Source organism: Lepidochelys kempii, chromosome 13, assembly GCF_965140285.1.
Source record: "Lepidochelys kempii isolate rLepKem1 chromosome 13, rLepKem1.hap1, whole genome shotgun sequence".
Taxonomy (NCBI): domain Eukaryota; kingdom Metazoa; phylum Chordata; order Testudines; family Cheloniidae; genus Lepidochelys; species Lepidochelys kempii.
The window spans coordinates 10,393,420-10,416,152 of record NC_136392.1 but is presented as its reverse complement, the minus strand read 5'-3'; the positions used below and the strand labels follow the sequence as shown (position 1 = coordinate 10,416,152).

The 22,733-nt window shown below is 37.5% G+C and overlaps 1 protein-coding gene across 1 annotated transcript in view; it reads right to left on the bottom strand.

The window, feature by feature from the left end:
* The window catches only part of SYCP2 (synaptonemal complex protein 2), a 58,670-nt gene extending 39,347 nt beyond the window's left edge, over positions 1–19,323 (bottom strand). The window contains exons 1-13 of the mRNA XM_073309197.2: positions 19,300–19,323; positions 17,150–17,290; positions 14,798–14,926; positions 13,650–13,754; positions 11,997–12,021; positions 9,414–9,499; positions 8,380–8,468; positions 7,131–7,165; positions 6,278–6,420; positions 6,147–6,199; positions 4,023–4,068; positions 3,689–3,784; positions 832–892 (exon numbers count right to left, since the gene is read on the bottom strand). Of these exons, the coding sequence (XP_073165298.2) occupies positions 832–892; positions 3,689–3,784; positions 4,023–4,068; positions 6,147–6,199; positions 6,278–6,420; positions 7,131–7,165; positions 8,380–8,468; positions 9,414–9,499; positions 11,997–12,021; positions 13,650–13,754; positions 14,798–14,926; positions 17,150–17,290; positions 19,300–19,323 (1,033 nt within the window). The remainder of the gene's footprint in view (positions 1–831; positions 893–3,688; positions 3,785–4,022; positions 4,069–6,146; positions 6,200–6,277; positions 6,421–7,130; positions 7,166–8,379; positions 8,469–9,413; positions 9,500–11,996; positions 12,022–13,649; positions 13,755–14,797; positions 14,927–17,149; positions 17,291–19,299) is intronic.
* Positions 19,324–22,733: the final 3,410 nt, after the last annotated feature.

Sequence of the window (22,733 nt, the reverse complement as noted above, 5' to 3'; positions counted from 1 at the left end):
AAGATATTTACTGTGTTTTCAGGCTAATAAATAAGTACTGTAGAATGTATGGCTTAATTCTTTACATTTTTTATAATTTTCTGGAAAACGGGCCAGATTCTTCACTGCCTTGCAGTTTGTGTAGTTGGTAACACCTGGGTAAAATGACAAGTGGGTGTAAAATACTGACAGTGTTGTACATGAGTACAGATTTCCAATCTGATAGCGTTTTGCACCCGTTTTGTAAAGGTTTAAGTGACTACAAGGCACTGAAGAAATCAAGCCCAATAATATTTATATTCCCTGTCACAACAATTATAATAGCAGAACAAGTTAATTTTATTCTCCCAATAAAATTCTTGCAATACCATTATATTTTCCAAAATTTTGCAATAATTTCATAAATCAGGATTCGAAGAGTTTTATAATTTATAATGCATCATTCTTTCATGCTGTGGGCTTTTCCTTAATATATGTTTATAAATAATTTTATAACATTTTAAAATAAATCAAAACTGTATATTTAATGTGCATGTCCAAATATAATTAATTATGCAAATCAGGTAGATGCAAAGAAATCATAATTAGCCACTTGTGAACAGTCACCCAAAATATGTATGCAGCTGTGGTAACTGCACAAGGAAATTAAGCATGCATTTTGCAGAGCAACTGCGCAACTAACAACAAATCCATAGGTTTGAAGTTCTTGAAAGCAATGAGAATTCTGCTCATTTAAGAACTGAGTAAGGACTTTAGGATTTCATCCAAAGTAACTCAGAATATCAAATTAATTTATAGTTAGGTAGACAGAATAATTTAGGAGTAAAAGAATACATTCATGTGTGTCAGTACCTTCAAGACTGTACATTTCTACCTCTTCTTCAGGTATGCTGACTGTTTCCCATTGTTGATCCTCAAACAAAAAACAAGATGTTTTGAAAATAAAAACTCATTAAATGATAAATCAATTAAATGTAAATATGCATTATTACAATTATTCTTTAACAATAATATCCTGAACCATCAAGACATTTGTGACACAAAATTTTTTATAGATATTTCAAATCCATCAATTCAGAACAAACTGGAATGGATGTAAAGAATGTATTCTGAATGAAGGAGCTGAAATGCAGAAACTAAAATTCTATAAAAGGAAAGGTATTTCTCACATCTGAACTCTCAGACTCACCAGTACAAAAACTTATGATATCTGGCAACAGTGTGAGATAGTATGGGGCAAAGGACAATAAAAGAATAAGTTCAAGAGAGTTCAAAGTCTCAACAGTAACACATCTAGTGGCTGCTGAAACAGAATAGCTAACCTCTCACAGAGAATAAATGAACAAACGGAATTCTAAAAAGTACTCTTAGGATGGGCTCTCCCTTTTCTGTCCAGGAAGCAATCATAGCCCTACTTGTGGAAAATAGCTTATCTCTTCAGCATGGTATGCCTCTGAAATACAATACTCAGTCCTCGTAGCAATGAAGGATTCCCACATTTTCCAAAAATTCTATACAAATATATGTGACCTGCCAACATTTTACAAACTCTTGCAATAAAATGGAAACATCTGTCTAATATGAAAAGAATGCCATACAGTGTAGAAAGCACTCTCCTCCATCTGTGCATAAGAGCAAAGAAGAAGTATGCTAAGTGAATCAAAATGCATGCAGTATTCCTTAAAGATCACTCATCTGTCAATATTAATCTCAGCCTATGCCTCATCAATAAAGCTAAAGTGCCCACCCCCGGGGTCCTACTTGGAGTACTGCAGATGTGCAGAAGAAGTGAATGACAAAATTCGTGAAGCGCATGGAAACTAAAGATTTGAGCGCAATCCTATTACTCTGGAAATTAGGGGCAATCCTATGAGGAACATCTTTATCTTGCAAATGAAGAACAGATCGCTTGTCCAATGACATATACCTTAATACTTCAGCTGTATCTTTCCCAGACAGATGATCACTTTAAATAGGCAAATAAATAAAACTAGTATTTCAAGGAAGGTCTGAACAAAACACTTTTCTGGACACATTCACCATCATATGACAAACTGCATGAACCCTATGTGGAATTGTCAGAAAAAAGAGGCATGTTGCAAAGACAGTGGGTATGTTTACACTGCAATGAAAAACCTGCAGCTGGCCTATGACAGCTGACTCAGGCTCCCGGGACTTCGGCAGTATAGACTTCCAGGCTCAGGCAAGAGCAGAGGCTCCAGCACCTTGTGAGGTGTGAGGTTCCCAGAACTTGGGTGCCAGCCCAGGCCCGGGATCTGGTACCCTCCCACCACACAGGGTCCTAGAGCCCAGGCTCCAGACTAAGCCCAGAAGTTTATGCTGCAATGAAACAGCCTTGCAGCCAGAGCCCTGCAAGCCCGAGTCAGCTGGCATTGGCCAGCCACAGCTGCCTAATTGCATCGTAGACATACCATGTGAGATTTGATCAGGACCACCTCAGTTCAGAAAAATAAAAACTGGCAGCTTAAACAGAGAAATTAAAATCTATGTTGAAAGTCCTATCATACTTCCATCAAGAGGTGCTAACCATATTGCCATATCAAAGGCAGAGATGACTTGGTTCGTGGGAAGAAGTTGCAATTACTGGGTCAACTTTAGGGTCAGACCATTATGGTGCTTTTGGGCAGTTATACAGTTTAGAAGGAAGGTGGATAAAAAATAAATTGCTATTTTGAAATAGGAGTAAATCAAAGATAAATTCAACTCCTACTATCAGTAGATTTATCCACATTTTCTTTCTTTTGAAATAAAGTTAGATTGTCATTCACCTTTTTTCAAGGAAAAAAGAATAACTGAGTGTACTGGTCATATGCCTATTCACCTAGAGAAAATCTTGAACTTCCTAAATTCAGAAGCCCCATAATATAAAAAATGACTTCTGATGAAAACACTAACTAAAGCAGCAATTTGAGTTTTCCATCATATAAAGGGCTTCTTGTATACCTAAAGCAATAGGTGAGAGGATTAAAGCTATCAATGAAAGAATATGGTTGCTAATTTATTATCTCCAGGATATGCCGACTTTCATTTGAATGTTAGGAACCCTGTGGATCAGCACTTGAAGAGCAGAAGTGCCCACTCTGACTCCTTTGGTGTGAGTGACATTTCCAAAGATGAAATTAGAACATTTGATGCAGACCCACTCAGCAATGAACAGCTGCAAATTAGATTCAGAAGGGAAATTCTTAGTTTTAACAGCCTGTAATTTTTACTATGTTGAAGTTGTACACATCTGATGTGAAAAAACATGTAAGGGATTTAGCAAATGAAAGAATCCCAACTGAAGTTGAACTGATGTGTTATGGCTGATCGATCAGTAATGCCACTGCCTATCTGAAGGAGGACACATAAAACAGATTGTCAAACAACTTAGGCATAGAACTACACAGGAAATTGTGTGTATAAACATATTACAAAATGTGGGACACAATTTCCAAGTATGTAAAAACCTCATGGAATAATGCTGTAAATTGGTACTTGCCATCCATTTGCTCTTAATATTTATGTTTTAAGAATAAGCGAGATACCATCTATGTATTTCCACTTAGCACTTATTTTAAAATGAACTGTACTGGTTTGCAATACACTCTCCAATTTCACAGTAGTGCTGAGAATGTCCCTTTCCGGGCTAATTGTTTTCTTTGAAAAGAAAATTTTTTTTCCATATGATCAGGGAAAGTGAGCTTACTTCATCATCTGCTGCAACATAGAAGGATATACTTCGGCTACCAACATTAAAATCAATCCAAAATTCTTCAAGATTTTCATCCAAAGGTATCTGTAGCTAAAATATATAAAAAATTAACTTAGAAGGAACAGGAGGTTCCCAAAATAATGTATTATAACACAAAAGTAGGTAATTTAAACAAACCTTAAATACATACAAGATGTCTGTACAGCACTTTAAAATAATCTTTGTTTTACTCTCTGTGTATTCCAATTGTTCTCTACTTACAGACAGAACTATACATTAGTTGTATTAAGGGAAAATCTATACAATTCACAATAAAGTTGTAATTTACCTCATGTTTATCAAGGATTGCTGACAAACAAGGATATGTAAAAACCCTATAAGAAAAATACTTAGTAAATCTTTTTGCAAAATTATGTACATTACTTTATGCCTAGATTAAAACAACATAAAAATAATGGGTTAGTTCCCCTCCCCGCTGCCAAAAAATTCTACTTCAGAGAAAAAGAGTTGAAAGCAATCAGTGCGACAGTCAAGGAAGGTGGACTATCCAAAAGTTGCCATCTAAAAAGTAAAAAAATTACATGTATGCATGTCACAGTCACTGGGTTGGCTGCTGTTGCGGAGATCCTTTCTTTCCCTCTCCCCCAAGTGCATCTCTAGTGCCTCCACTTCTCTTTGAGATGGGGTCCCATGGCCCAACCACTCTCTGACATTGTCTTTGGGTTACATCCTGCCGCTGGTTGCTAACCATATTACTTAGCTGGCCCAGTGGGCTTGGCATCTGGAAGGGTTTTCCTCTGGCAGCCTCTGGATAACAACACTATGTAGTGACACAGAAGCAGCTTCTCCAAAACAAAGTATGATTTATTTTGCCAATAGGTACACAATGCTTAGAGAAGAGGACTAAAGTAACAAACGGCCCTGCTTTGAGCAGGGGGTTGGACTAGATGACCTCCTGAGGTCCCTTCCAACCCTGATATTCTATGATTCTATGAACAAAAAGACCTATATACATTGACTTATCCATGCTTGCCATTCCCCTTGAGCCCCTAGGTAGACATGACTTAGCTTTGGTGTCTCCCATTCTCTTGGAGATCAGATTGTAGCCTGCTTTCTGTTTGGGGAAGGAGGGAGGTGGACTAGATGACCTCTTGAGGTCCCTTCCAGCCCTACATTTTTAAGGTTCTATGACCCTGGCTCGCAATCGGTCTCTGCCAGTCTGCAGAACAAACTCTGTGTCAACTTCATGGCATGCTGACCACTCCCTCAACCCTTGCAGTGGAACCTTTTCAAGTGGTCAGGTCTTTTGATCTTCCAGGGTCTTTGCCTTGGCAAACAGCCCAGTTGCCAGAGTCGGATCTGAAGAGTCCCTCTTCATGGCTATAAATCTGGCTATTGCATTTGAGAAGCAGCTCCTCACTGAAGCCATTGTTTTATCTTTCCTGCCTGGTTTCCTTAACAACTCCTTTCATCTAACTATGCATTCAGGCAGGATACTATGACACAGATACACTGAAGGGCATATGATAGTTATAAAAATATAACTACTTTCCAGTTTTCCACAATGCACCCTCACAATTTAAGCAAAAACAGAATTGGGCTGCAATAATTTTAAAATAAGAACTGAATAGACCCTTGATGTGAGTGCATATCACATAATCACTGAACTATCCTGCCAACTCATAAGACTAAAGTGACATGTGGAGTACCCTCAACATATATATATTTCTTCACCTCTGCTAGGTCCGACCTCTCCAACAGGTATCATCCTGGACTAGTGCATTATCTCAGTCTAAAGATAGCCTACATAAAAGGAATCATGGGATAAGTGATATATAGCCATAGCCATATTCTCAGCTGATGTAAATTGGTGTAAGTCTATTGGAATCAATGATAATCTGACCCACAGTACTTGAGATCCACCTTCTTCCAGGACTACAAAGTCTAAGGATCTTGCAATGGAGACATAAAGAATGTGATTGCAGACAATGCATGTATGACCTTGTTTCCATTCATCTTGCGCCAAAGAGAGAGAACTGAACACTTCTGTTTCTTATTTCTTAGTTATTTTTAAAAACTGTAATACTCTTTGTATGTATTTCTTGTAATAGTTATTCCGTAACAATCCTAACTTTAAGTTATCTTTTTTTAAACACACACGTGGGAATTTTATAAACCCAGCATCTAGTTATAAAAGATAACAGATATATAAAAGAACATATGCCAAACCCCTCAGCATTTCTCATTATATTTGCTATTTATTGACTCTAAAATGTTATAGTTGTGCATGGCACTTTTGCTGTTTTTGCAACAGAGCAGCATCCTGTTCTTCTGCTAATATTATTATAGCTCAGAATTCATTAAAAAAGGGGGGAGGTTTCAGACTTTTTGTTTCTGAATAGTCATTCGATTCCAAACAGAAAACTTCTTTCCTTTAGCAATACTCATTTACCTTCTTTTGTCTCCAAGCATTCCGTTCACCTGGTTAAGAAATTTTCTGCAGTCCTATTAAGAAGCAGAGCACCTTTAAGTAATGCAACATTTTCTCTCTCTGAAAATAATTAGTGCTTTTTTTTGACTTACTGTTTCAAACTCAGAGTCCTTAATTCCTTTAAATGCATTGGTCACAAACTCCATAGAAAACCACTGGCATGCCAGTTCTCCTCTTTGTTTTTCTGATGTCATTCTGCATAAAGCTTCAGTAATGGCTACTTGCAAGTCATAGTCTATAATACATTTTACAGGAACAGCACTATTAAACAGAATGCCAAGCTTAAAAGTTTATATGTAGGAAACAGATACTAATATTGTTGAACATAAGGTCTTATATAAAAAAATCAAAGCTATTGCAACTTAAAAAGAAACTAAAGTACACTTTAGATGTTCTTACATTGATATTAAATAAAATGCCACCATATAATGCAGTGATGTCCTACAAAAAATGGCTATAAAGCTGTTAAAGAAACTACGATTCAAAAATAAGTATTACAGGCTAGATCCCCAGGTGCACCAGAACAGCACTCACACATGGAAGGTGAGAGCGTCATAGGTGGCTATATACCAGCTTACTGTCCACCAGAAGTTGTTGGGAGACAAACTAACTCTCAAGGCTGCTCTAACCTGTGCTGGCAGATAATGGTCCTCAAAGGTCCACACTATATCAATTCATTTTGGAACTTCTATGGTGGAGACGGCCAGGAGGGACTGATGGAGCATTACATATATTCCTAAAATACTCCAAATGCTTTAAAATTTCTAAATGTATATTAATATTGCATATGTGCCATTTTAAACTGCCATTCTGAAAAATACATTTTTCAGATGACTGAATACTGCTAGTCTTGTCTTTTTTTATTGCCAGGCTTTTTAATGGGTATATAACATCAAAATAATTACAGTTTAATAATGAACCTTTTAAGTGAGGTTCTGTGCTTACCTCCAGCATCTAAAATTCTCTTTCCCATATCATTCCTGTGAAATAAACAATGTAGAAGATTCAGTTTGACCCAAATAAAATGGCAATGTAAAAGTACATAAGAAAAGCTTATATTGGCATCAGAGAGTTTAACTTTCAAAATATGGAGTGAAATCCTGGTCCCACTGAACTTATTGGTAGTTTTGCTATTGACTTCAATGGGGCCAACATATATTCTATGAAACAGCAGTGGTTTTGGCTCAGGATAAATTAGTAATTTTAAAATATAGGAATTTACTGGCCAAATGTGTAGTGAGCATCCTTAACTGTGTGTGAAAGACCTGTAGATGCACCTGTTTTGTTCTAAGTCTCTGGGGATGGTGGTGGTGGAGAAGAACTGTAGAACTCTCCATGCCTCCCCCTTCCCACTCCACACATGGTGTTACTCCCTGTTCTGTTTGAGAACCTGGATTGTGCAGAAGATTTAGATTTTCAATCCAAACCTCTTCCTCTGCCATGCTGCTGGGGCTCTGCAAAAAAAACTTTAGAGCCACTGTAAATTTCCAACCCCATGTCCACCAGAGGAAACTGGGAGAAGTCCCACATGCTGGAGATTTTTTTAAAAACAGAAACAAGAAGAAAACCTGTAGTTGAGGGAAGAAATGAAAGGCAACTCATTTCAAATCCACTTGGGGAAAGTGGGGGGGTGGAGGTGACCCAATATAGCAGTACCATCCCTCCCCATGGAGAGGGTCTTCTCATATGAAAAAGGTGCTAGTAGCTTCCTTCTCTCTTCCTCATTCCACCCCTCTGAAATCACAATATTTTTTCCACCAACTCCATGCATCTTTCTTCAAGGATGACAGTTCCACTTCTGTTTCTGACCTGTCAGCCTGGAGATTTCTCTTTTGGCTATGCAGACCTTTCAAGACATTTCCCTGGATGAACAATCTACCCTCCAATCAGTGCATTCATAAAGACTCCTAAGTGATTCCCAAGAACCAATTATTTTAGGACAATCAGGTGAGGTGGACCCTAACTATGACTGAGAGAAGGGCAGATTTGAGCATCCAAGGAAGGATTACCTGCCTAGACTAAAGTGCAATCTCCATCTGCTACGTAGTGATAAAGGCAATCATGGATTGAATAGAGCCTATATTTGTACAGTTATAAATGGCTCCAATAAAATAGTCAGGTGTAAAAAGTTTTCTTCACAACTACGTAAACAATATATTCATGTCAAAAAGTATATTAAAGATTAATTAATTACATGACAAGCAACATTTCCTTCGTGGAAATAATTTTTTTTCTGGCTTCTCGAGGCATGGTATCAAGCATTGAATTAAGTTTTCTTACAGCCTAAAGATAGGGGAAAAAAGAATATGTTTACAAAGAAACACACTATTAAACTTTTTTAATAGGTTTTTTAATTATTCTCTCTTTACATTGTGGGCTTACAGTGATGTAGGTTTATAACATATGAAGTAGAAAAGAACATGTTTAAATAACTAAAGTTTTGACACAATGCAAAATAAAAGAGTGACAGGTGCTGATCTTAGTTACACTAGTGTAAATTCAAAGCAACACAATCGGACTTCAATTAATTACATTAACACGGACACTAATGTAAGTACTTAAAAGGCCAACATCCTGACCTGTTGATGTAAATCAGGGTGCCTACAATTCATTGCGGGAGCAAAAATTACCTGCAATTTTTATGGATGCAACAAATGTGGGCAATATGAATCCATAAAAAAGGCTGGACTTTTGAAAATTTAGTCCTTAATGAAGTGTGTCTTTCTATAAAAGGTAATGATTTTATAATAGTTTCATACCCAAGGAATGAAATCCTGGCCCTATTAAATTCAATGGGAAAACTCCCATTGATTTCAATAGGGGCACGATTTCACCCAAGATATTTTATGGACATGAACGCATACTAAGTATAATACTGTATACTACAGACACAATTTATTAACCGTTTTTCATTAACAGACTTTGAAGAAAGATACTTCTGGCAATTTCAATATAGCATATTATTTTATATGCTTGTATATGCTTATCACTATAGTATTTGTATAACAAATAGCATATGCTTTGTACTTTATTGCCTAAAATGGAAATTTTAGTCTAGGCAAGTAAACTTTCGTACATTCTTAGAGAGATGGCAGGATCATTAAATGTTTCTACAAATATTTTGTTCTTCCCCTTTTCACAGTATATGTGTAGCTAAATTACTAAGGAAATTCACAACCTTCTGTTAAATGCCTACTAATAAAAATGTTGGTTAAATTTTTTTTTTACCTCTTGCTGAATATAAATATTGATTCTTACATCAGCAACAAGGGTACATATTCTCAGTACAAAGCTTTCTAATGTTTGTATTTTACCTAATCAATTAAGAAAAAAAAGTTAAAAAGCAGTTTATCCATGAACTGAGAGGTTTTGCACACATTAGTTTTTCAACAATATTCACAAGTCTAGCATTATTATATATCCAATAAAAATGTTTTTATTTACAAATGAAACTATCCATATTAATCATTCCTTTCCAAAGTCACACAAGACCGCTGATATTTAGTGTACCGACATCCTAAATTCCATATATTGCAGTTAAAATGCACAAAGAGCGGCTGCTTACCTTATAGATGAGGTTCTTTGAGATGTCATCTGTGTGGATTCAACTCTAGATATGCACGTGCCCCACAAACATGAGCTCAGAACCTTTTAAATAGTAGTGGGTCAGGCCTGCACTATGCATTACCTTGACCCGTGGGCATAAATGGCAGAGTTACCATAACCCAGAACATTTTAAATGCAGAATAGAGTCCAGGGTCTTTGAAGTAAGGGCCTTCACCATGTCAAGATTGTATTGAGCTGTCCAGATTAAATATCTTTTCCATTTACAGGAATAAGTTTTCCTTGTGGAAAGCGTCCTACTTTGCAGTAGGATCTTTTGTACTGGAAGTGGTATAGGAGGCTGAATAGACATGTGGAGAAAATAACTAGCATGGTTTCAGACAACATGGAGACATCAGGATTAGTATAATTACATCCTGCCTGATCTTGTACACCACTCTGGGAATCAAGGGGATTGGAAAGGTATACATGAGACCTTGATCTCATGGTATGAGGAAGGTTCTTTTGTTCAAGGGCTCATGCTTGCCCTAGAACGAAAGGCTGGACATTCTACATTGTCACTGCTACCAAACCGGACTATTATTGAATGGCCTCACTGGTGAAATATTGGCTTGATGATGGAGCTCTTCAGATATCCTTTGCAGTTGGTCATGGATTGTCTATTAAGAAAGTCTCCTAGATTGTTGTTGACTCCTGGGAGATGAAGAGTTCTTGAGGTTATCCCATGTTGTTGACATCATATCCATAATCTGATAACCTGCTGACACAGAGGTGATGAGCAGCACCTCCTTGCTTGCTTACAGAGTACTCTGCAGATGTGTTGTCCGTGAGAATCTGCATTGTGGAATTCCACAGGACAGGATAGAATGCCATGCAAGCTACTCTGATTACTCTTAACTTCAGAACATGTATGTGAAGAGTCATATCCTTTTGAGAACAGGTTCCTGGTATTTAGAAGTGGCAAGATGCATGTCCCAACCTGTCCCCAATGCATCCATGATCAGTGTCTTTGTAGGAGAAAGACCTCTCTCTGAAATGTCTGGAGGTCAGAGAGAGGTGTTCAGTTCAGAGATCACAGACTGTGTGATGAAACAACAATCTGCATACACATTTGATGTCTCATAGGGCAATACCCCAATCTTAGCTAAGCTTGTAATAGATGATGGTAAAGCCTGGCAAGCAACATCAAGTACATGCTGACTGGTGACCTAAAGTCTGAGATAGTTCCGTACTATAGTTGCTGGATTCAATTTGATACTGGTGATTATCAACTGAAGAGATAAATCAGAAACATATGACTTTGCCAGTTAGGAGTTGCATTCAGCTCCCATGAATTCTATTGTCTGTGAGGGAATGAGAGATGATTTTTTATAGTTAGCTATGAGGCCCAGCTGAGTGAATGACTGATGGACATAGTTCAAGGCTGCAGCATGGGATCTGCAGCAACGCTCCTGATGGGATGTGCCTTTGATCAGACAGGAAAAATTTAGGAAATCTGGGGGTGGAGGATTGGGGTTGTTTTGTTTTTTTCATCTGAATCAGTTAAACAAAACAATAAAGGAGAAGTATTTAGGGAAACTTAACTGTAAGTGGATAACTACTGGTAGAAGAGAAATCTTCTAAAGGGTAGCAGGCACACACCACTAGTTCCCTTTCACTGCCATGGGCAGTAAGAGGAAACAAAAACAGTTGCAGCCACTCTGCCATGATCTTGGGTGGGGGGCACGAGGACCTGTGTGGCCCAATGGACACTGATTTGAAAGATTATGACTTCGCCCATATAGTGTGAGATCCTCATGGACACATACTTGAAAAAGAAAGTGCTTATTAGTTGCTACAGCAATTTAACAAATGTCACACTTCTTTGGCAAAACACAATTCTGTATGCACATAGTTCAGTCATGACCACATAGGAGAAGTGCTTCAACATACTGTGGGAACACTTTCTGCTAGCTTCACACTAGCATCTGCAAGTGAGGAGCTTTAATTTCTCAAGGACTTAAAAGCTTATTTGTTTGAGCTCTTATGTTTCTAGGTAGCTCCACAAATGCTTGTTTGTTTGGGGATTTCCATAGTAGATCAAATATCCAAGACTTTCCAGAATACACATGGTACCAAAGGTCATTGATTTTGACTAGATCAGATCCTTTGCCAGTAATATAAAGAAGCTATTTCATTAGTGATCAATCAAAAAGTGGATAGGATTAGCAAACTAATAGTAACTTAAATACTGATTTTTGTACATACCTTCACTGTTGGTATCATGTACAAGCTATAATAAAATGAGAATATGAATACATTTTAAACACTTTACATATTAAGATGCAGAATAATTTTCTTTGTGTCCATATACCTAAAAATATTTGGTCAATGTTCAGATTTTACATTTCTCTCCCACAACTAAAACATGTATATTATTTTAATATATCTGTCATAAGAACGACCATACTGGGTCAGACCAAAGGTCCATCTAGCCGGTATCCTGTCTTCCGACAGCGGCCAATGCCAGGTGCTTCATAGGGAATGAACAGAACACGTAATCATCAAGTGATCCATCCCCTGTCACCCATTCCCAGCTTCTGGCACACAGAGGCTAGGTACACCATCCCTGTCCATCCTGGCTAACAGCCATAGGTGGACCTATCCTCCACAAATTTATCTAGTTCTTTTTTGAACCCTGTTATACTCTTGGCCTTCACAACATCCTCTGGCAGAGTTCCACAGGTTGACTGTGCATTGTGTGAAGAAATACTTTCTTTTGTTTATTTTATATCTGCTGCCTATTAATTTCATTTGGTGACCCCTAGTTCCTGTACTATGAGGAGTAAATAACTTTTCCTTATTTATTTTCTCCACACCAGTCATGATTTTACAGACCTCTATCGTATCCCCCAGTTGTCTCTTTTCCAAGCTGAAACATCCCAGTCTTATTAATGTCTCCTCATATGGAAGCTGTCCCATACCCCTAATCATTTTTGTTGCCCTTTTCTGAACTTATCCTACTGCTGATGTCTACCCATCAAAGTGATGACTTCTGTAACTGCGTACCCTACTGCATGATTTCTGAACCTTTGCCAATTCCAATATAGAATATACATGTCAATAATTAAATCCTTAATGGTGCAAACATTTATGCACACACTTAATTTTATGAACATGAGTAGTGCCAATGACTGCATAAAGTTATATGGAGTGATGTTGTAGCTGTGTCAGTCCTATGAAATTAGAGACAAGATGCATAAGGTAATATCTTTTATTGAACCAACTTCTGTTGGTGAGATACAAGCTTTTGAGCTACAAAGAGCTTTTCTTTAGGTCTGGGAAAAGGCACTCAGTGTCACAGCTTGAATGTGCGCTAATTACTTATGCTAAACGATCTGTTTGATCTTGTATTTAGCTATGACATTCCAAGTACCTTTCCCTGACCAGAGGAAGAGCTCTGGATAGCTTGATAGCTTGTCTCGCTCACCAACAGAGGTTGGTCCAATAAAGATATTACCTCACCTACCTCGTCTCTCTTCATAAATTTAGGCACGTATGTAAACTGGTTGCATGATCAGGGCCTCGAAGACTTAATAGACATGCACTGCTACTACTTTTTGGATAAACTAATAGGATAAGGTAGGAAATTTTGTGCACTAAGCACCTGCATGGTCAGGTCTTTTATTAGTAGGCAGTATTTCCTGTACATATGGAATAATTAAGTCTGAATGCAAGTATAGTATTTTTTAACAAAATAAGCTTCTAATCTATTTTTGTAAAAAACTGCATCAGTGCAACATTAGGTGAAAAAGAAAATTAAGTAGGAAAAGAATGTTTGAAAATGTCTTTTGCTGTTAAATCACTGTTTTTATAAATACATGCTTAATATTTTATAAAATGGTTTATGAAATATTTTACCATCAAAACATCGAAGAAATCTTCAATTAGACTTGTAAGTGCTTCATTTTTTTCATTTCCTCTAAATATCAGAATTTCTTTTGCCTTTTCAAACCAACTAACCATGTAAATGGAAAAACATTACTTTTATTATTAAACATGAAGCAAACTAGCAATATTTTGTAGTATACATTTCCAGATTATTCTATTTTTAAAAGTGTCCAGATTTCTTTGAGTAGATTACAACCGCAGCCTCCAATTTTGCATATATACTTAAGAAAATACAGCTGATTTCTACCCATCAAAGTGATCACTTCTGTAACTACATACCCTACTGCATGATTTGTACTCACAATAACTATGTGCCCAGTTTTGTGACTGCTATTGTTTGCACAAAAAAGTGGGAGAGGGTACAAGGCTGGCTGAAAATTTGTCTATAGATGTGAATAGAGTCATGCAATTATCACCCATCTTGTCATTTTTCTATTTTTTCTGAAAGCAACTGAGAAACAAGCCAGCGGCAAACATTTTTCTAAGGCTACCACTGTTAATTCTATTCAGCGAAACAGATACTGAATGTAAGCTGGAAGTGGTCTATATAGTATCAGTATGAATATACAGGTTTGAGTCATGGATTGGTGCACATATTGTAAAGGTTGATTTGGTAGTAATTAACTGAAATTGTATGTTAACCCCTTGAAGGTGCTAGATCTGAGGCGCCTATTGCTAGCTCTAATGCAAAATTTATTAACACATTGCACCAGGAAATTCCAGCTTTTGGCACTAATGCAGTATTTTATGAAAACCTAAAACAGAACTTCTTTCTCTTCTCTCTCTTTTTCAAAAATACAAAAGGTTCCTAATTTAGCCAGGAACAAAGCTCATATGAAATATCTACCATCATTGTTATTACAATAATTACTAGAATATCTTAATTCTTTACACCTTACATTATTTATGAAGACTTCACTGTGCTGTATCAGCATCTCTTTACAAGATATAATTTGTTGTATAATATTTAGAACTGATTAATCAGTTATTCTGGTCTTCAATTATTTCTGAATTAACAAAATTTCTGACAATCTTGAAAAAAAATGTTTGCTTATTAAACTACCCATAGCATTATATATGCTTTATAGTGCAATACGTATGATTTTTGTTATACTTATCTTTTCAACAAGACCATATTTTATCATTGCTGGAAAACCGTCTCCACCTGGTATGATGATATTTTTACCATATTTCTGAAGAGAATTTAGCAACGTTGAAACATTCTTGACTTCTTGTTTGTCAAGTTCCTAAAATTGAAATACCAATAGAAGCTTCAGTGTACAATATAAAGCAATCTGTACTTCATTTAGCAAAATAAATGTTTTTTTGTTCTCATAAATTATTACATATGCTTGGATAATATTTCTCTTTCAAGCAGTTGGAGAGAGAGAGAGAGAGAGAGAGAATTGCTGTTAAATGTTGGAGCGGTGCCTCAATGATTCAGTTGTAATCTATACGCTTTCATTACAACTCTTTACCACTGGAGGTCACTAGATATATCTAATTTTAGTGTCAAAGAAAGTAAAACCAAATAAAATCTAAAGCTTTCATTCAAAATTGCATATTTTCAAGCAGTATGTTGAGGTTTATTCTTGAAAAATTAGAGGTAACTAATCTTAATTTATGTATACATGAAAATGTTTTTCTGCCTGGGGAGAGAATCACCTTACCTCAGGAACAAACGAATAATCTCAGGATGAACAAGTAAACAAGTAAAACTTTCAAAAATAAAAATGCATTTGTTTAAAATAGAAAAAAAACCTGTCACAATAATTGTTAAAACACCTCAAGACACTTAAAAAAATTGTCTTTTCTGTAATTAGTTAGATAGATTCCTGACATTCTTCTAAATACCCTGTAACTCAATTAGAAGTTTAAATCACATTTAATTATGTTTAAATTTGTATAATTAACGTATATTAAAATGAAATGTGTTTTTTCTAAATTAGTGTTTCTAACACAGGACTACTGAATAACTGTACATGTGGAGTATTGATATTAAAGTGATACATACAAGAAAGCACTGTAATGCCATTGTAAACTCCTCTGAATGTAACACTAAAAGATATGACTGCTATGGAATTTATTTGGTGCTTTAGAATGGTCAAGTAAGAAGTAGGTCACCATTACAGAGGAAAAGTAATATAATGTAGTGTGATTGATTCAAATATCCCAAAGTATACTGTGATCATAAAGGAAGATCTTTTTGAAGAAAAAACGCTAGTGGCATGAACAAGACTTTTTTTGCTAGGTTGCTGGCTATATACAAGCATAGCATTGCAGCTAAAAACTCTTCTATATGCTTGTAGCAATACAGATCGTACAGACAATATAATTGTGAAATTTCTTCTCAATGGCTCAGACAAACATAAAACTTTTGTATAAATTACCTGAAAGATTAATTAGTAGCCTTAGAACCAGCAGACTTCTAGTGTTGTAATTAATCAGAGTTAAATTGTGGCATTAAGGCAGTCAAGTGTTGGGAACAATGTGGAATCTACTGCCCTTGAGGGAGGTCAGGGAAATGCAGTATCTCCTGGCGCTCAGAGGAGGGCAGACACTGCATCATCCTTAAAGGTGAACCAAGTGTTCCTTTGTGCACCACACTCTGCCCCAAATTCCTCTCAGATATCTCTGTAGACTAGAGGCAGGAGCAAACAGAAGCACTAGCCCAGTAAGAGTGCAAGAACTTTCATTGTGGCTGGCCTCTGCATAGGGATTATGATGGAGGAGAAGCTCTCAACAACCTCTCTTTGCACATACACACTGAGTTTTTGATGCAAAAGAAATGCATGACTGAGCCTTAAGTGGGCAGAGATCACATGAGTCTAAGGGGCCAAATGTTTAAAAGAACGCACCAAACAACAGCTCCCGTTTAGGCACCTAAATAATTGGGCAGATTATTCAAAAATACTTTGCACCAAGCAGTTCCCATTGAATAAGATGAATAAGTATATTCTCGGTGAGAGCTTCTGGGTGCTGAGCTCTTTTGGAAGATGGTCCTACCTATGAAGGCAGAGGACTTTTGAAAATCTAACCCATGGTTCTTTGTTGAAAGGAAGTGAAAAGGGACCAGAATGATCTCTGTGGGAACTTGGGGTGGGCAAGGAGCACAGGAAGGTGCCCTTAGATAAATTGAGATGGTGGAAGAGTATTAAGAAAATTAGTACAGATAGAAAAGTGATACTTTACCAGCCAAATGTGAAAAATGACAAAGCACCGAAGGTCAGTGTATTGAAATAACAGAAATTTGAGCAGTAGATAATAGTAGATATTTAGTAACGAATATTTCATTCTCTGAAAGAAATACTAATTTAAGAACCCTATCAAACCCTGAGTTTTGATGTCTCTATTATTTTTCAGCTCTCCAGTGAATTGCTGATGTAATCCAGACCATCCCACATAATGTTTTTTGCAATATTCCACAAGCAATAATAGCCTGGAACTTTTTGAAACAAAAAGCGAATTACCCGACATATAAGTTTGTCAAATTTGTTGAAAAACTGTTTGCTGCACTTATGAGAGATAATGTCACAGTCTTCTGTTTGCAGAAATTGTTCTAATAACTGGAAGTTATTTTTTCTTGTGGCATCATCTATGCATTTTTCCAACTGCCAAAGAAAACAAAAAAATAACTACATTACTATATGTTGAGATTTTATATTACTTTAACAAGGTTTGATACAAAAAAAATTCAACACACTCCTCTTCAGGATCCTTAGCTAACAATGTGGTGCCTTTCCATATAAATATGACAATATTGAAAGTATGTGGAAAAGTGCATTATAGAACACTGACACTTTGCAAGATCAGATGTCTAAGTGAAGAGAAAAAGACAGCAGTTGATAGACACTGGTTATTGTCACTTCTTATTAGCCTGGCATCAACTAAAATCAAACAAAAAATATTATTATTATTTTTTAAATAAGCAACAGCCTGCTCCTTGTCCAACTGAAGTCAATAGCAAACTTCCACTGATTTCAATTGCAGCAAGACCGGGACTCACACTGTCCACCTTCCTTACAGTTATTCTTTGAAAATATAATCTAAAATTATAAGTGTTAAACACAGTTAGCCTTAACTGTTAGTAACATTCATATAGTACAATGTTAGCACTTCAACTACTTGGACAGTGCTAAAAAGCTACCTCTCAGTGTTATGCCATAGAACTAATTATGCAGTATCTTTAATATCAAATACAGGGCCCAATCCTGCTAACACCAGAACACATGAGCAATTTTACACTTGTGAGTAATCTCATTGAGTTCTACCATACCATTGTTTAAAAGGAAAGCTGAACATGTAAAGAAAAATGCATTTTTCCAAGTATTCCAAAACTACGTAGAATTCACTTCACTACTCACATGACTAAAGTTACTCATGTACTTACTGCAGGATCAGGCCTATAGAATCATTGGACTGCATAAATACGACATTCTATCTTTAATATTAGTTACTTACTTAGTACCATCAAAATTCTGTCTACTGTACAATTATATATGACACGCCAAAACACATGATGGTTCTGAATTTAAAATAGTGATTTCACAAAAAATTGTTTCAAGCTGAAAATAAAATTCCCAAAAAGTTTGCAAAATTAATACAACTTTTTAAAACATCGTATACAATGTTATTGTAACTGTGTTGGTCCTAGAATATTAGAGAGACAAGGAGAGTGAGGTAATATTTTATTGGACCAACTTCTATTAGTGAGAGAAACAAGGTGGGTGCTTTTGAGCTACACAGAGCTCTTCCTCAGGAAACCTTGTCTCTCACCCACCTCATCTCTTTTTTTTAAACAGTAACATTACAGCACCTTATTCATTTCAAAGTGTATACCTGTCCTTTAAAATAAAAAGGTTTGGAAGAAATATATCTTATTTCTGTGGTATTTTCTTAATTTTCTAGTTTACCTAATAATTAGAGCCCTGCAAATTGCTGGATATCTGCTTTACAGCCACAGATATCCAAATCCGTGGACTATTTTTGCAGATCGTGGATGGATGCGGATCCAAATTTTATATCTAAAGCCCTGCAAATCTGCAGATATCTGCTTTATATTCATGGATCATATTTCATGGACCCGATGCGCATACAAATTTTCTATCCATGCAGGGCTCTATTAATAATACAGGTTGGTATGCTTTGTCCCGTTCCTAGGATCACTCAGAGATTGTGTAGTCTGTCCAGCATTTCATAGCTTTTTTATTATTGTGACGAAAGGCTATCATTTGAAAATGAACAAGAACAATATATAGTGATACAAGCTTACTTCAACATCTCAGATGTCAATGAATACCTGATTTTCTTACATTCTTCAATTTTCCAAACTGCCTAATTTGTCACATTGTAAAATCCTTGGGGAAAGGAACTAGAATTCTTGACCTAGTATTCCTATATTTTTCTACATCAATAAGCACACAATTCTGCTCAAATGTTAAATAATAAACCTATAGCAAAATATTTTTTAAAAATCTGTAGAATTTGGGAGTTAATGAGAGTTAAATACTTAAATCTTTACTTATAACTAAGGACTAGAAAAGGTAGTAAATTAATTAATTTAAACCAACAACTAACCAATACACAGTAAACACCGTTTTCCTACCTTACAAATACATACCTGCACCTCACGTCTAGCTGGCATTTTGGCAACTTCACATAATCAGCTGTACAACAAAGGAGCAAAATATCAGAAAAAAATACAGATGACTAAAATGGGTTTTCCAGTACAGTTTACAATTGATTTGACAAGCATGGTTTAATTTTTAGTCAAAGAAATGTAAGAAAGTACATTAGAATTTCTAAAAATTTGAGTGGGGCCCTACAAGAAGTATTATGTTTTGTTCAAAGAGACCAACCATGCACCCAATTAAGTCAATGGAAAAAACTCCTTTTGATGTCAATGGGCATAAGATCAAGCCCTAAGACTTCACCTAAAGCCTAGATTATTTTTAGCATTCAAGCAATTCTTTGCTTTATCTTAATGAATTTTCAACTAGTTTCAACTGTTCCATTTTAGTTTTAGAAACCTTACACTCAATAAGAGGTCTTTATTAGCATCTGATAATTCTGTGCTTGTGAAAAAGAGCCAATGTATTTGACAGCTGGTATGGATCAGTAAAGCCCAGCAAAAAAACAAAAGATCCACGCCCCCCCCCCCTTAGGTGGCAGAGGGGTGAGTAGCCAGATATCAACAGATATGAGGAGACAAAACATTAAAAAAAAAAACCAGGGGCAGATTTGTAGGTGAGAGGATCAAAACAAGTGATTCAGAGGAGACACCAAGCAGAGAACTCCACAACAATGTGCTAGGCTCCAAGGAATATTTTGGCAATTTAAGCCCTTCCTCTCTTTTTTTCCCACCGGAACAGCAGACAGCACGAACACAATCTTCCGTGTACTGCCCTGCTAATATGCCTCAAACATGCCCTCTCCGAGGTGTCAAACGCCTCCTGCAGGAGATGGGTTCTGCAACCATTGCTGTACAGTTTTGAAGCAATGGCACACCATTGCATTGAAATGATCCTGCTCATTCAATCCTTCAGCTCCCTGCTGAGATTGTCAAAAATGGTGGCAACTGGAGGGCCACAGCAAATTTATTTTGCATAGGAACCACCTTCTTTGTTACCTCAGTGGTGAGCCTGAGGATCCACATATGCTAGAAAAGGGGTGGAAGAGTTCAAGCCCTCATGGATTCATGACACATATTTGATGCCTGCTGAGGCCTGTAGACTCTAAAAGCCATCATCCCCTCCCCATACCTAGCTACTGAAAGGCCCTCCTGCCTCTAGTCATTGAGGGGCTACGTATGTTCCCTAGAACCACCTCCAGACCTAGTTAGCCAGGAGCGGGACTTTGCCCCCCACCCCATTCACTGAGGTGAGAAATCTGATCCCTAGCCCCATGGACAACTCCTTAAGCGACCTTTCCTCCATACGCCCACCATAGTGACCGAAAATCTGCCCCTCCCCGGTCACCTGGCCAGTCCCCAGCGTCGGGGAGGCCCTGAAGGGACGGACGGTGAACGCAGCACTCTACTTGTCCTCTTACGGACTCACACACCCCGCCGCCACCAGAGCAAAAAGGGCGCCAGACCTCTCAGCCAATCACCTTCACGTAATAAGGGGACGGGCTCTTAGCCAATCGCCGCCCACGAGCGCAGCGCTGCGTCTCGGCAGCCAATCACCTCCTGAGCGCTGTGTTTGCGTGATCGCGCCGCTCCCTGTCCTCCGGTGTACGGCTACTCCGCCTTTTAGCCAATCAGCGACTGTCAAGAAGGCGGGTTTTCCTCTTTGACCGTTGGGCGCCCGCCGGGCGGGAGGTGAAAACCCCCTCAGACTACCCCGTTCTCGTGACCCTAGCCTGTCCCTGCACAGGCTTCCCCCGAGACTCCAGTGCTGCCCCTCTTCGTCTGCTTCCGCCCTCGCAGACTCCTGTCCGTGAACCCATACTCTGCATGTCCTAAGCCTCCAACGGCCAGAAGCAGCCGATTTAGATCCTTCCCTCCGAAGCATCTGGCACCACCCCACTAGGATGCTGGGCTAGACGACTCATTGGTCTGACCCAGTATGGCCGTTCTTACGTTCTTCACCCTCCCCTCCTCACAAGCCCCCTCCCATTACATCCCTCTTTGTGTCTCCCCCTCCCTCCTTTTCTTTTGTGCCTCCATGACACCCCTTCTAGTGTGATACCCCACCATGAACCCCCTTTCCTCCTGTACCCCGTGAACCTCCTCATATGCCGTTCCCCTACCACGAAACCCTTTCCTCTGGTGACTCCACCAGGACTCCCCCTACTTCACCTCCACATCACTGGTTTTTCCTTGTCATCTCTGAATCTAAAGGGCTTAATATGTTTTGCAGATGCCATTCCCCAAAATGTCAAAAATTATGCACCAATCTTGTTGCCCGTCCTAAAGACACTAGCAGGCATCTGTATGTAGAATAACTGCCTTCCCTCCTAGCATCCTGATACTGTCTTCCATTACAATGGACCCTTTACCTTACTGAAATATGTTTCTGCCTGCTGTGAGTGAAAAGTCAAATTAAGGTGGCGTTCTATGTAGCATGGATTAAGTGAGAGAATAAGTAGCATTAGAAGGCTATTTCAGCAGGACTCAAACCGGTTTGTAAGAAGCTGACTGGTCTCAGGTTGCTGACTCATTTCCCTTGTTTTCAGGTGTTAATTAGCAATAAAGATTGCTAAGATATATTAAATATTTCCTTAGTGTTTTCTATAGAAACAGCTGCTGTAATTGCTTCAGCAATGTTATGTGATTGTGAATGGGAAGAGAGGTGATCTACATGATTGCAAAGGAGAGGGAAAGTGCTCCATGGGATGATTTTATTAATGTTGCAGCACATACAAAAATTTTTTTTTAAAATGTGACTACACTTTTAGGCCTGTAGATTGTATAAAAATTTGAAGGATAATGTTAAGATCAAAAAAATTGTGAACAAAGTTTGACTGTTTGACAGTATAACAGAAAAACTTTTGCAAAACAAATCCTTATGCAAGTGTTGAGTTCTGAGTATAATACTGTGAAAAAAGGATTTGTAGATTTTGTTCTTCCTACTCTAGTACTTCATGATCTTAAATATTCTAATGAGGAGTCAGCTCTACTGATGTGGAAAGACCTTATGAAAGGGCAAAGGTGTCTATGCCAAAAAGGTCCAGTATCAGGTGTCATATTGAATTACCTTAACAGAAATAGTTGTGGGTCTGAGATCATAGGCAGAATAGCTAATCAGGGAAGAAGCTGGTTCTAACCTTAGACTTGTGTTGACAAGTTTAGCCTTGCCCTTTTTCGTCTTTGTTTTTAACAAGTGAAGCTGGAAAGTATGCATAGTAAGATAAGAGACCTGAGATACTGATTATGCTCTAAAATAAGTATGGATATAACTGCCTCTTTATGAATTATTACTAAAAGCTAACAATTTTATTTCTCTTTTAAAGAAAAATAAAGGCAAATAAAGACAACGGGTTGGTAATTCAACGTAAAAGAATAACAGAAATATGTTTAGAACTATAAAACTACCACTGAAATAAAGCAGA